This window comes from Haematobia irritans, chromosome 1 (genome assembly GCF_050003625.1).
Source record: "Haematobia irritans isolate KBUSLIRL chromosome 1, ASM5000362v1, whole genome shotgun sequence".
NCBI lineage: Eukaryota > Metazoa > Arthropoda > Insecta > Diptera > Muscidae > Haematobia > Haematobia irritans.
In genome coordinates, this window is record NC_134397.1 from 75,028,136 (window position 1) to 75,043,531 (window position 15,396).

At 32.1% G+C, this 15,396-nt stretch overlaps 2 protein-coding genes across 2 annotated transcripts; both read left to right on the plus strand.

Annotated features, from left to right (window-relative positions):
* The first annotated feature begins 2,958 nt into the window (after positions 1 to 2,958).
* Positions 2,959 to 6,975, plus strand: LOC142226313 (uncharacterized). Its single transcript, XM_075296239.1, has 3 exons — positions 2,959 to 4,130; positions 4,209 to 4,348; positions 4,853 to 6,975. Exons 1-3 carry the CDS (start codon positions 2,959 to 2,961, stop codon positions 6,973 to 6,975), a joined length of 3,435 nt encoding a protein of 1,144 aa, XP_075152354.1.
* Positions 6,976 to 7,206: 231 nt separating this feature from the next.
* On the plus strand, positions 7,207 to 14,803 carry LOC142221189 (uncharacterized). The gene is made up of 2 exons (XM_075290775.1): positions 7,207 to 7,479; positions 12,427 to 14,803. The coding sequence occupies exons 1-2, from the start codon at positions 7,476 to 7,478 to the stop codon at positions 13,242 to 13,244; spliced, it is 822 nt and encodes a 273-aa protein (XP_075146890.1). The 5' UTR covers positions 7,207 to 7,475; the 3' UTR covers positions 13,245 to 14,803.
* Positions 14,804 to 15,396: the final 593 nt, after the last annotated feature.

Here is a 15,396-nt window from a genome sequence, read left to right on the forward strand (position 1 = left end):
TTTTCCCTAAATATTGTGTAAATTGCATATCCTAAAAAATATTGCATATCATAAGCCAATATTTTTTCAGTGTTCATACGAAGTTCTTCGCTTGATTATCGTATCTAACATTTGTTTTTCATGGCTTTACATTTTCCGCTTAGTAACTGCAATCTAATTTATGTGATTTCCCAACAACTTGTATTTATTGTATTATGTTTAGTTGGGTTTGTTCTTTCTAATTTTTCCCATATTTTGTTACTTCGATATGCAGAACTATAATTTCACCAAAAAACCAACGAATACCGATACCGATTATCCAGGAATTCCTATGAGAATATGCCAATGCGAGTACATAATTTCATATACAAAAAATTAGTTTTTTTTGTGTTTGAGTTTGAATAAAAAATGTGGAACAACAACTGAGCTAATGAAACATTTATGGGATTTGGCCCACGAAACGGATTTGCGATATTTTTATGATCGGCCAAAATGCATGGTCATGCAGTTTTTTGTTTTTTTTTTTTTTTGGTTTTTTAGAGTAGAGTAGGAAAAAATATTTGTTATTCCACCAGTGAATCAAATTCTTTTTTGCTTGTTTTCGTATCGATCATTTGTTTATTTATTTACCATGTTGTTGTTCTTTTGCACCGATATTTTCCATAGATTCTAAAATTATGGCATTATTGAAATATTGGAACTGTATTTATTTGTCTTTGCTTTCATTTAAAATACGCGAAATTTAAAAAAAAAGTAAAAGTCTATGAATGACTGAAAGATCATTTCCCTATATGCAAATCCAAAGTGGTTTTATATTCGAAGTAGGGATTTCATTTAGGAATTTTGTAGAGATTTCATGCAATAGCGTATTCCTATTGCTATCGGCAGGATTGAGGGATGGGTCTACTGAGATCACATTGCGCGAAATGATCGGCTTTATTGAGGACTCACTATCACTTGATTCTAATGAATACACAATTGTGCACATTGAAGGAATGTTCAATAACATCAATGGACATTCATTTAAAAAATGTAAATTTTGATCATTGCTTACAATGACTGAGTTCTAAGTAGTGTAATACGTATAGACTGATCCACTTTAATGGCCTTTTTTTATGGGCTTTTTTTAATGGGCTTTTTTTAATGGGCTTTTTGTGATAGGTCATAAGGTCATCCAAAAAAAATTTTTCCCTGTATGCATGAGTGTCATTGTATTGAGTGCATTGGCTGGCTGTGTGGTGCATGTGCATGTATTGTGAAGATGAGATAGGGAGGGAGGGAGGGAGAGATAAGAGTTTGGATGTTGGGAAAAGTGTGTGGAGTTTTCTGATCGCCTAGTATTGATCAATCGTTGAAACCTAAAGTGATTCTTGAGAATGCTATTGATTTGTTTAGCATTCTAAAATGAGAGAAGAAATGCATGTGCATGTGTCGTGAAGATGAGACAGGGAGGGGGTGAGATAAGATTTTGGCTGTTGGGAAATTTTGTGTTATTCGATTTGATTTCTTGGTTGACTGTGTGGAGTTTTCTGATCGCCTAGTATTGAACAATCGCTGAAACTTAGATTTTGTGTTTGTTTATGTATCATAGAAGAATGGGTATGGAAAAGAGATAAGTGATTCTCTAGTTTGGCTGTCCCTATATGCATGATTGTCATTGTGTTGAGTGCATTGACTGGCTGTGTGGTGCATGTGCATGTATCATGAAGATGAGATAGGGATGGGGAGAGATAAGATTTAGGCTGTTGGGAAAATTCGATTTGACTTCTTGGTTTGCTGTGTGGAGTTTTCTGATCGCCTAGTATTGAACAATCGCTGAAACCTAGATTTGGAGGAAGAAGGTGTAGGGGGAAGAGATAAGTGTTTCACTGTTGGGAAATCCTATTGAATTGTTTGTCATTGCACAGAATGACCACCCAAGATGTATATGTATCGTGAAGATAAGGTATGGAGGGGGTGAGATAAGATTTTGGCTGTTGGGAAAATTTGAGTTATTCGATTTGATTTCTTGGTTGACTGTGTGGAGTTTTCTGATCGCCTAGTAAGATGTAAACATTGATGTCTAATTGCATACAAAATATCTATGAAAATCAGGCAATGTGTCTATTTGTTTAGATTTTTTATGTATTTGTTACTTTTTGAGAAGAAATGTGTATTTATAAAGGGATAAATATCTCATTCCTCGAAGAAATATATAGTATATTCATTTGAAATTTTAGTTCCCAATTGAATTCTAAACCCCGACTTAGCAATTCATATGCACGGAGTTTTACGTTGTGAATACAACATTTAAAAAAACTGAAAAAACGGAATTTTGTTAATTTTTTGGTGTTTTACAAAAAAAAAATCGAAGTTTTACGTTGTGAAAAAAGACAACATTTGTTAACAAACGAAAAAAAAAAACAGAAACGGACACGTTGTGAAAAAAACAACATTTGCTAACAAACGAAAAAAAACAGAAACGGACGTTGTGAATTTTTTTGGTGTTATACAAAAAAAATTAATAAATAAATCAAAACACGTAAAATACGTTGAGACTTTTTGTTGCAAAATAATAAATATAAACAAAAAAAGAAAAAAGAAAAGAATCGTACCTTTTAAGAAAAAATTGCGATTTGTTTCTTGTGCTGCAAAAATAATTAATAAAAGGTTTATTTATAAAAATTTAAAAAAGAAATATTTGAAAGAACTTTAAACAAAATGGAATCCCAAATGTTGACGTGCAAAGTATGCAGAAAAATGTTCAAAAGCCAAAATGCACTCCAAAAACATTTGCAGACACACAAAACGTGTAGTTTATGTGGTTTGATGGTGCGAAATGTCTATGCATTGAAATTACATATGGAAATTCACCAAGCGACAATGCATAGACAAGGTTTTGGACAACAACAGCAACAACAACAGCAACAACAACAGCAACAACAACAGCAACAACAACAGCAACAACAACAGCAACAACAACAGCAACAACACATAAACATGTCCGTGGGAGGTGGAATCTACCCCCAACAACAATATAATTGGGATCAGCAACCAGGGCTTAATCCAGGGTCCCAACAACAACAACATTTTAACTTGCTGCAGCATCCAGGACCTATCTTTCATCAACAATTGCTGCAGCAAAATCAAAACTTGGAGCAACACTCAAACATATTTGAGCAGCAACAGTTTAATTTCGACCAGCAACCAGGGCCTAGTCATGGTCAGAGGAATTTAAATAAAGTATGTGAAATATGCAACGTCTATGTAAACCCAATGAATTGGTTCAAACATCACCAGTCTCCGAATCACATACAAAGAAGTGATGTTATTATAAATAACCAATTTAGACAGACGATGACAGGATTTAAAAATCGTGTAGGAACTTATACGTACCTAACCGATATGAATACCATAGATATAAATGAGGTATTCGAAGAATGTAACAAGAGTTTACACCTGTTAATTTTAAATTCACTGGCGAAGAATAAAAGTCTGAAGATAAATATCCAACTAATTGGGGAATACATAAAGTTGGGTGGTGAAGAGCTCCAAATGCAACACATGTACCATGTGTCCAAAATGCAGAGACTGGTTATGTCAGACAACATTGAGGATTTCATTAAAAGGCATATTGAGGAAATAAAGAGTCAAATGGCGGATTTTCAGGAAAGAGACTCTGGATGGACTTTGACTCGAATTGAAAAATTTGAAATCAACATCAACAAATGGTCTGGCTTTTGTGGTTCCCAATATATTCCAACGCCACCAAAATTATATTCGAAAAAAGCATGTATCAATGTCAGAAATACGGATGAATACTGCTTCAAATGGAGTGTCATTTCGGCGTTAACTTCCCCAAAGCCAACCCACCCAACTCGAACTTCATCCTATCGAGTAGATATCAGGCAGCAGAATATTTTGTTAGAAAACAATATAAATTTAAATTTTGAAGGGCTAGAATTCCCTATGCCTGTGCAAGAAATCCCAAAATTTGAAAAGCTGAACCCAGGAGTTAGTATTAATGTATATGGGTATAACCGGAAAGATGACACTGTCATCGGGCCATACCACATATCCCAGAATGTTGTTCCAAATGGGGTACACATTAACTTGTTGTTGTTGGAGAGTGGGGGTAAAGCACATTATATTTGGATTAAAGACATGTCAAGGTAAGAAAAAAATCCTTCATTTCATTTTTTACTTAAATATTAATAAAATATTTTTTTTTTTTATTTTATTTGTTATAGATTATTATCTTCGCAGTTAACCAAAAATTGTAAGAAATTAAAAATTTGCGACAGATGCCTGCAATACACTTCAAACTCCGAAAAGTGGTCGAATCACTTAAAGGAATGTTCCAACATTGTAACCACCGTACCGGATGCAGGTAATAATTTTATTCGCTTTAAAAACATAAGTAAAACGATGGATGTCCCTTTCGTTGTGTATGCCGATTTTGAGTGCATACTAGAGAAAGATAGTTTAGGATCAACAATAAATAAGCACAAACCGTGTGCTTTTAGTTTTTATATAAAATGTAGTGTAGATAGTTCGTTAGATAGATTTAAGATTTATACTGGGGAGGATGCTGGGGAAAAATTTGTTAAATATTTAGATTTAGAATGTAGAGATATATACGAAAGGTATTTATCATTAAAAAAACCAATGTGTCCCTTATCACCTATTGAGGAATCCAGTTTTCACGCAGCTCAATTGTGTCACATTTGTGACAAAAATTTAGATACGGATAGGGTTAGGGATCATTGCCATATTACTGGAAAATATAGGGGGGCGGCCCATAATGAATGTAATTTAAATTATAAGATCCCAAAGTTTATACCAATCTTTTTCCATAACTTTTCGTCATATGACTGTCATCTATTTATTAAAGATTTACTAAACCTTATTCCTGGAAATACCTCAGTTATACCGCTAAATAAAGAATTATATATATCGGTATCTCATAAAATTAAATTTGATAATGGGGATCTTTTAGAATATAGGTTTTTAGATTCTTTAAGATTTATGCCTTCAAGCTTGGATAGCTTAGCTAAAAATCTGTTAGATGACAAAATGACTACGGTTAGATCTAATTTCTCAAATGACCACGAATTTAAATTAATGAGAAGGAAGGGTGTATTTTGTTATGAATACTTGGATTCATTTCAAAAACTTAAAGATATAAACCTTCCCTCTATAGAAAACTTCTACAGTAAATTAACCAACAAAAGTTGTAGTCAGGAGGACTACAATCACGCTATAGAAGTTTGGACAACATTTAATTGTAGAACACTTCAGGATTATATGGAGTTATATTTAAAAACGGATGTCCTTCTACTCACAGATATATTCGAAAACTTTCGAATCTTATGCAAAAGCATACATAAGCTGGATCCTTGCCAATATTTTACGGCGCCTGGTCTATCTTATGATGCTATGCTAAAGCTGATAACATCGGATGGTTTTAGCCTAGAATTGTTGAAGGATGTAGACACATACAACTTTATAAAAAATGGCATTCGTGGAGGTATTACTCAATGTAGTAAAAGATATCACAAAGCCAATAATAAATATATGAAAAACTTTAATCCTGATATTGTATCTACATTTTTATTATATCTTGATGTTAATAACCTATATGGATGGGCGATGCAGCAATTCTTACCATATGGTAATTTTAAATGGGTTGCAGAAGCTGACATTATTAGGGATCCTAACGTAATCAAAAATTTTAAATTCGATTCTCCTGAAGGGTATATTTATGAAGTTTCAATAAGTTGTCCACCCCATCTACATAATAAATTTAATGATTTACCTTTAGCGGCTGAAAACAAAAAAGTGGGAGGATCGAAACACAACAAACTTGTTGCAGATCTTACACCAAAAGAAAGGTATACCATCCACTACATGACACTAAAACAATGTTTAGAGCAGGGCTACGTTCTAAATGAAGTGCATAGGGTGCTTACTTTTAGTCAAAGACCATGGCTAAAGGAATATATTGACAAAAACAATGATTGTAGGAAAAAAACAAATATTGCTTTTGAAAAAAATTTCTTTAAACTATTGAACAATGCAGTATATGGCAAAACAATGGAAAATGTTGAAAAAAGAAAAGATGTGTCTATTGTAAAACAGTGGGCATATAGTGACAGGCGTAAGTTAGGTGCTGAAGCTCTAATTTCAAAACCAAACTTTCATAGTATATCCAAATTCACAGACAATTTTTGGGCTATTCAAATGAATAAAACAAAAATTGTTTATGATAAGCCAATATACTTAGGATTTTGTATTCTAGAATTAGCTAAGTGGAAAATGTATGACTTCCACTACAACTTTATGAAAGAAAAGTTTGGTGAAAGAATACAATTAAACTATATGGATACAGACTCTTTCATATACACCATCGAATCTGAAGATGTGTATGAAGAAATTAGACCTCATCTTACTACACATTTTGATACATCTGAGTATTCCGAAGATAATCCTTTCAATTTTCCTCTTGTAAATAAAAAGGAAATTGGATTAATGAAGGATGAAAACTGTGGTAAGATTATGACAGAGTTTGTCGGTTTAGGTCCAAAAATGTATTCATATACTGTTGAGGATGGTTATGAAATTAAAAAGGCTAAAGGTGTGAAAAAAAGTGTAATGGACAACTATAAAATTGATGACTATAGGAATTGTCTATTTACTAAAGAAAAAGTTTGTGATACAATGCTCACTTTTAGGTGTAAGCTACACAACATCTATACGAATGCCTTGAAAAAAGTTGTATTAAGTCCGTTGGATACAAAGCGTATGATCAAGGAAGATGGAATTAATACTTTCGCGTGGGGTCACCATGAAATTGAATCAAGTATGGAAAATATGCTAGTTGATATAGATGGCAATGGTCTAGATTTAGATTTAGGAGCAATCGAAACTGATTCCTCTTTAGAAAATTTAGTTCAACAATATACATCTGATTTTGATATGGATTTTAATGATCTAATGGATATAATTTTAATGTAAATACACTAAACTATTTATTATGTATTGTATGTATTTAAAAAATTTAACATTAAGAATTGTTATTTATATAGAAAAAATGTAATAAATAAAATGAAAAAATTGATGTATACATTTTTGTTTTATTTTTATTTATTTTAAAATTGATTATGGATATAAAGGTATGTATGGTTCATTGAAAAAAAAAAATTAAATAATTTTTCGCACATTTCCCGTCAATGGTGTATATTCAATATAGCGATCGTGAATTATTAAACAATATGCTATGGTGTTTGCAGGAATGGGTTTACTGGTTTCGAGTTCAATTCTGACATCTATGGGACCTTGTTTGACCATTTCATTTTGGTGGCTAACATCGATGACTGCCATGGGGGTGTTCTTAAATTCAGCGCTTGTTAGTAATGGTTGTGGTTCTTTCATATAAAAGCTGTGTTGAAATTTGGCGTACATGTCATATAGAATAGCATATCTATTATCATCAAATTTGAGATTAAGATCATCATATGGGTAAGTATCGGAATTTAGATGAACTTTTAAATTTACTAGATTACAATGTATAAACTTGTTGTTTTTTTCAAATACCACGATTACAAATCTGGGGCGCTCTCTATTTAATGAAAGCTTTACATTCCAATTACATTTTGTCGCATTTGGGAATGTAGGATTAAAGTGACAATCCCAACTCCGAAAAGCAAGCGGTAATGTGGTACCATCTTTAATCGTTTTTATAATTTTCAACTTTGTTATATCGGAAGCTTGCACATGTGGTATTCTCCATGTTATATTCTGTATCGTTAGTTTAACCATTTCTTCAGGCTTTGTGGAAAAGCAAGCATTATGATCATTTGAACTGCGCAACAAAATTAAGTCATGTTTACAGTTTAACACGATTTTATTGAAGTCCTCTGCGAAGCCCAACAATAATTTTAACGGAACATAAAAATTAAATGACCCGTTTTCCATGTCATTGTGTTTACTCCATCCTGCATTCAGCATCATATTCGAATCCAATTCATTGAGAGATAAATAATTTTTTATAGTACTCGCCATTCCTAAATAACGTGTTCTATCAATTTCAACCCCATTGATTTCATAACGAATCTCATCAAACATATGTGCTACACAATTATTTCGCAGTCTAGCATTTGGTGTTGCTATACCATCCATCAGCGTTATGAAGCCTTCTATGTAGATATAACTTTCAGATGGTAAGACATAGAGATCTTGATTTTGGATTGTTATTCTAATTTCATCATTATTTTTATATGACTGTATATATGGCATATAGCTATGATAATCCTTCTTAATAATGCTTTCATCAGAAAATGGTTTTTCTGCAACGCTTAATATTTCAGACATTTTTCTTAAGCTGTAGTTTTAAAGATTTTAGGAATAGTTTATTTTCTTTAGTTAATTTACGTTTTATAGATTGGGGCAGTATATTTTGTGTAATTAGCTTGGCTGCTCGTTCCGGAATGGAATCATTACCTATTTTATTGTAATATTTATTATAGATAATCATTTCGCTTTCGGTTTTAGATGAAATCGTAAAGTAATCTCTTCACCCCGAAAATTTATTATACGCCTTTCTTGATCCACAATCCAAACTTTTAGACAACTTATTTCCTTGACATTCACAGGTAAATAGATTAAATTCCTGGGTATCTCATCCATTTTATATCCTGGAGAGACATTCATAGCAAACTCATGTATTATATGCGACGGTGTGTTATTCATATATGATCCTGTGATTATATTACATTGGACTTGGATGGCATTCACTTTCATTATGTTCACTGATTGATGTGATTTATGTCGTGCATTAGGTAGCAAAATTCGATTGTTGAAGCCAAATAGCGCGCCAATAGAACGATCTTTGTTAAAATCAATAATATCGTGGGAGGAATATATTTCAATTTGAAGTGTATTATTATTAGCCTCAATCTCTAATATTTTGTTGATATTTTTCTTTACATATTCATGTTTTAAAAATTTAACAATATCCTCCAGTTCATAAGATCCCACCGGAATTTCAATGCAATCACCACCAATGTGGAAAAGATTGTTATCATAGTCAATATTTGGAATTGAATTATACGAATGAAAATCAACTAAAGCACATTCATATTCATCATTAAGTTGTATGGGTGGGAAATAATTGGTTATGAGCACCGACGATCTTCCGCTTAGGGCTAATGTAATTGACATTATGAAAACTTACTTTAGAATGAAAAACAAAATTAAGTTTCAATCTTCTTTATTTATTTTATATTACTAAATACACATCATAAAATTTCATTCTTATTAATCCATGAATTGTGGTCATTAGAAAATCCCAACCATTTAACATATGCTTGTTGACCTTTTGTTTTTAGAATTTTTTCAACGAGGTAAACATCAGGGTGTCGCGTTCGCAGAATTTCTTCTCTATAGAAACCTCCTTTTATTGGATTACCTTGATAATCTTCCAATAGATATGTGGTAGGATTAGTGTTTTGGATAGAACTTATTCGAAAAATTTCCGTACTGAAATTAGGTGTATATCCTTTTTCAAATATATTTTTATATTTACTTATGCGAACATAGTCACCAACATGGAAGTTTGAGGGTTTATATACTTTAAGATGATTGTAGGCAGTTTTTAAAATATAATCCTCATTATTTTTATTGACATCAATAGGAGCCATTTTTATTGTTCTGTGTATTTTCCGATTATATTGATTAACTAAATTTGGTAAAATGTCAATCCACTTATAGGAACCGTTGTATGAGAACTCTTTAAACATAAAATTTTTTAGTGTACGATTAAAGCGTTCTACGATGGATGCTTTCATCACACTAAATGTGGAGTAGTGGTTTATTGAGTACTTTTGCGTAAGACTTTTAAACTCTTTATTAAAAAATTCTTTACCATCGTCTGTTTGTAGATTTTTAGGTGTTCGACCTTTGTTCAATATTTTTCTAAATGCATTGGAAACATCATATGCATTCTTAGTTTTAGTTGGTTCTGCCCATGCGTATTTTGAAAATGTATCGATGACGGTTAAAATATATTTATATCCTCTATTTAAAGATGAATAAGTTCCCATTTCAACCAAATCAGCCTGCCAAAAGTCATCAATTCCTTTCATTATATATCTCCGACGGGGAAATTTTTTCCGGGCTTGAGTGTGTATCTCTTGTACTATTCCTCTTTTGGCCATTGTTACTTTGTAATTAAATTTGATTAATGAACTTGAGATGTTATTCGCATATCCGGCAGGACTGTAAATATATCCTTGATAATAGTTTTTAGCTGCGATATTTCTTGATGTATTGTATTGACTTCAATATTTAAGTCTTTTTTTAGTAATTCACGTGAGATTTCGATTTGTTTTTGTAAGTAAGTTCTGTTGACTGCGTCTGCACTTTCCACCGGTACCCCCACGTTTTTAATCTTTTTATTTTGGAAATCGATGTTATTATGCTTGTCAATAGCAATACCAAATATTTTCGGAACATATCTTTTCAACTCACTAGAATTTGAAAAGTGACCAAACTTATCGACGCTCATATCTCAATTGAATGCAATTGACAATTATCAGAATATTATATTGGCTTCCCTTAATTCTTCAATTATAGATATTATTTCATTGTTATGATTTGAATGGCCAGCTTGTTGAGATGCAATAAGAAGTTTTAAGCGTTCAACTAATTCATTCGGATCATCCCAATATATATAGTTTGGTTTATTTAAATTTAGGCTCATTAAACCTTTACCAGTGTAAGTGTCACCAAAAAGTTTCTGGATAATCCTTTTATATTTATATCCTTTATTCCCTCGTATTTGACCAACAGAATCATAGTTCTTGCGATGAGCATTTGTTCCCAAAAGAATTTTCTTGTATATATCCAATTCCAGTGAATCATACTTTTGTGGCTGTTTATGGGTGATTAATTCAAACAAGCCTGGCGTGTTTGCCCACGATTGATTCCCAACAACAATCTTATCATCGCTAATGTTAATAGGACTGTTTCCCAATTTCCACACTCCATTTTCGTCTTTATATGGTCCATATACAGTATCGAGAGTTTGATCATTAAAAAGTTTAGTTAAATTAATAGTATAGAAATTATCATCTTCCAATTGTGAAAAATAATTTTCTGAATTTTCTTTATTGTCGCTGTCTTCATCACTTTGAGAATCCAGTTTAGAATTTATAATTTTTTGAGAGTGTTTATTAAAATTTGATTTAGGAGGTTCGGTCTTTATTGGTGTGCTACTTTCAAACTTAAAAGTAGGAAGTTCTTTATTTCGCTGTTTCATTTTCTCATTTTTTAATTTCATTAAATTATTCAATGGATCTGTTAAAGGCTTGAATACATTTTCCAGTTTATGTGAAGCGTCGTCTTCTCCTAATTTTATGCTTTGAAATTTTTTTCTCAAAATTTTTCGAGATTTTATTAATTCTTTCAATATTTTTTCATTCATATTGTATCACCAATAGAAATCTTTTGAATTATTTTAAACCGATAATGCTAACTGATGTATCGCTTTCGAACCGCTTTCGAACCGCTTTCGGACCGCTTCCGTACTGCTTCCGAATCGCTTTCGTACGGCTTTCGAACTGCTTAGATAAGTAAAGAACCGTCCTTAAAATAATTTCAAATCGGTTGCAGATGAGAAGGGGGTGTAAGTAGACGTCTGCATACAGTGGAAAGACATATACTACTAAGGTGTAATAAATATGTCAAAACCTTTTCTATATCTTCCATCAGCGATTTCATCGTCTTTGCTTATAACCATAAAACCATACCTATCCCTCCAACATTCACGACATATATCCACAAACATTTTATAGGACATATCGCTACCCACATGGTCATTAAATATATGTTTCATATTCGTTTCATCTTGCTTAAAAACAACAATTATGTTTGCATTATCCCGTATCAAATGTTTTGGTATGCGACTGTAAGTTTGGCATAAGTAAAATGAGTCTACATTTTTGTGACGACCCATAGAGAAATAATCACGAATATTATTCTGTTTATCGCATGCGACATCATCAAATATCATTATAGAGTTTCGTTTTGCTTCATGTGGCGGTATAACATCGTCGTTGTTGTTATATATGAAGTATCCCATACCACTTATAGGCTCAATTAGTCTTCTCAGGTATTCATATTTGGGTTGATATAACGATTTTGAGTATAAATATATATTTTCAAATGTTAGCCCATTTTCACTTTCTATAAGGCTTATCATAACATTAGTTTTTCCGCAATTTGATGGGCCCACAATTAGACATCGAATGGAATCGGGTAACAATGAACCATGTTTCGATTTATTAGGTTTCGCTTGCGTAAAATCTAGATCACGAACAGAAATACTTGTATCCTGTTTAAGTAAACGCATATTGACGACTAATTTATTATTAAACTGACCAAATAAATTTATGTGTTTATTTTTAGTTGAGAGCATATATATGTTTGTATTTCGGAAGAGACAAGTCAATCGCAAACGATCCATACAAGGAAGAGGATTCGTAAACAATTTAATCAACGCCTTACCCATTGAGCTACATTTACCCGGATACCAATTTTGTGGACCAGGAACAAAACTCGATAAAAGATTGAAAAGGGGTGATAAAGGGATAAATGCTTTGGATGCAGCCTGTAAAATTCATGATATAGCTTATTCACGAAGCTCAGATATTGAAAAACGCCACAAAGCAGATAAGGAACTCTTAGAGAGGGCGTGGGAGAGAGTAAAAGCTAACGAAAGTACTTGGGGTGAAAAATTAAATGCTTATTTAGTCTCCAACGCAATGAAAGCAAAACTAAAACTTGGCATGGGTATGAGGAAGAAAAAAGCATGCGGACGTACAATTTTCAATTCAACAATTAAAAAAGCCAACACACTACTAAAGAAGCAAAAACCTGTTGATATTAACTCTGCAATAAAAATCGCTCGGAAGGTTATTAATTCATCATTCAAAGGGAAAAAGTCACATGTCGTCATCCCAAGAGTTATTAATGTTCCTAAAATTGGCGGTTTTCTACCATTGGTTCCTATTATAACAGCACTAGGTGCCTTGGGTGCAATATCTTCGGGTGTATCATCGATAGCAAGAACAATTAACACTGCTAAAGATGCTAAAAAGCAACTAGAAGAGAGTATGCGTCACAACAAAAGTATGGAGTCAATTGCTATGGGTAAAGGACTTTATCTTAAACCATACAAAACTGGTATGGGTATTACCCTAAATAATACGGATACAAAAAACTAATATCTAAGCTACCTAACAGACCGCTGACAGATATAGACATACAAATATTTGGGAAAGAATATATACCACATTTTCGAGGAGTCTTTATGCGAGATAATCTTCCGAAAAAATGTCAAACAAAAGAATGTGGTGTAGTAAACTTAGACTCAAGTATAGGATCTGGAACTCATTGGGTAGCATATTATAAAAACCACAAAGAAATTGAATACTTTGACAGTTTTGGAAATCTTCAACCCCCACTAGAAATATTGGTTTATTTAGGTCCCAATATCAAATATAATTATCAACGAGAGCAAAGGTTTAATACATTCAATTGCGGTCATTTATGTTTACAATTTTTACTCCAAATTGTATCACAAAAAAAAAAAATAAATAAATAATGTTTAATGTTCTCTGTTATTTGAATATAAAAGCAAGATGAGACTTTCCTTGATTTAGTTGGCTACGAAATATTGTCCGTTATACTTCGAATCATGTATGTACCGGATTTTGTATTGGTGGACTTTCAATACTGTCATGGGAATGATGACAGCATATATATAAAAGAATTGGCGTATATGCGAGGCTATTCTGTCGTACCCAGCTATTTCCTATTCAAACCCCCTTTCGATAACAGAGAACTAGTCAAGGAGGGTAAACGGAAAAACACATATTGTAAAAAATATGTTCACGGCTTAGATTGGAAAGATGGTGATATAAATTACACTGAAGTTGGCGATGCCTTGGAACCACTAAATAGTTATAAGTATGTGTTTGTTTTTGGACAAATTAAGAAAGAATTCCTTCAAAAATATTTAAATACAAATATTGTAAATCTAGAGTATAGAACAATTTTCCAAAATATGAGAAGCTACTATACGCATTGCCCTATGCATAAAGATAGGAAATTCAAGTGTGCTGTAAATAATATATTTAAATTATTTATATATATAGAGAAATTTTATGAATCTATAGAGGAAATTATTTATGAAGAAATACAAAACTAAACAATATTTCTAAACAAAAAAATAAATAAATAAATCTAAATAAAATAAAATTCATCTGTGTTTCAATTCATAAATTTTACATGTATTCCAATATCAAATATAATTATCAATTAATGTAAAGCTCTGAAATGTAAACTTGATATTTAACACCCTCATTTTCTGAATATAAAAGCAAGATGAGACTTTTTTATATTTAGTTGGCTTCGTAAAATTGTCGGTTGTACTTCTCATCATGGTCAATTTTCAAAAATCAGATTTTGTATTGGTGGACTTTCAACATTGTTTTGGAAATAATGATTGCATATATATAAAGGAATTGGCGTATATGCAAGGCGGTTCCGTTGTACCAAACTATTTTTTATTCAAACCTCCTTTCGATAGGAGGGAACTTGTCAAGGAGGCCAAACGGAAAAATGTACATTATAAGAAATTTATTACTGGCTTAGATTGGAAAGATGGCGATGTAAATTACACTGAAGTCGGCGAGGTCTTAGCACCCTTAAATAGTTTTAAGTATGTGTTTGTCTTTGGAAAAATTAAAAAAGAGTTTCTTGAAAAATATCTAAGCACAAATGTTATAAATCTAGAATATAGAACTGTTTTCCCAAATATGAGAAACTATTATACCCATTGTCCTATACATGAAGATAGGAAATTTAAGTGTGCTGTAAGTAACCTATTTAAACTATTAAGATATATAGAATGGCATGATTGTATAGATGACATGATTAGTAAGACAATAAAAAATGAAAATTGTTCACAACAGTAACCCATATGCTTTAGTATGTATACTGCGGTGGGATTATTTAGTTTTATAATTTTTTCTTGTTCTTGTCCACCCAAATTCAAACTAATTCCAAATAAATGAGAAGAAACATATATGATATTAAAATGTTATTTTATTTTATATTACTTTGTTTAAACTTAAATTATTTTTAAAATTTTTGCATCAGGATGTAAATAGAGTAAATCTTCCAACATTTCCCTATGACTTTCCGGGTCCATGTCATTATCTGCAATCCTCATTAAGTCATCCAATGATATTTCACTGAGGAAATGTTGGCCCTCCGGTATATTCTGTTCTTCCACTTGCATGTTGTTTAGGATTCGATCATTCAGATTTACATTTTCATCCTCATCATCGCTGAATATAATTTGGGATGGTG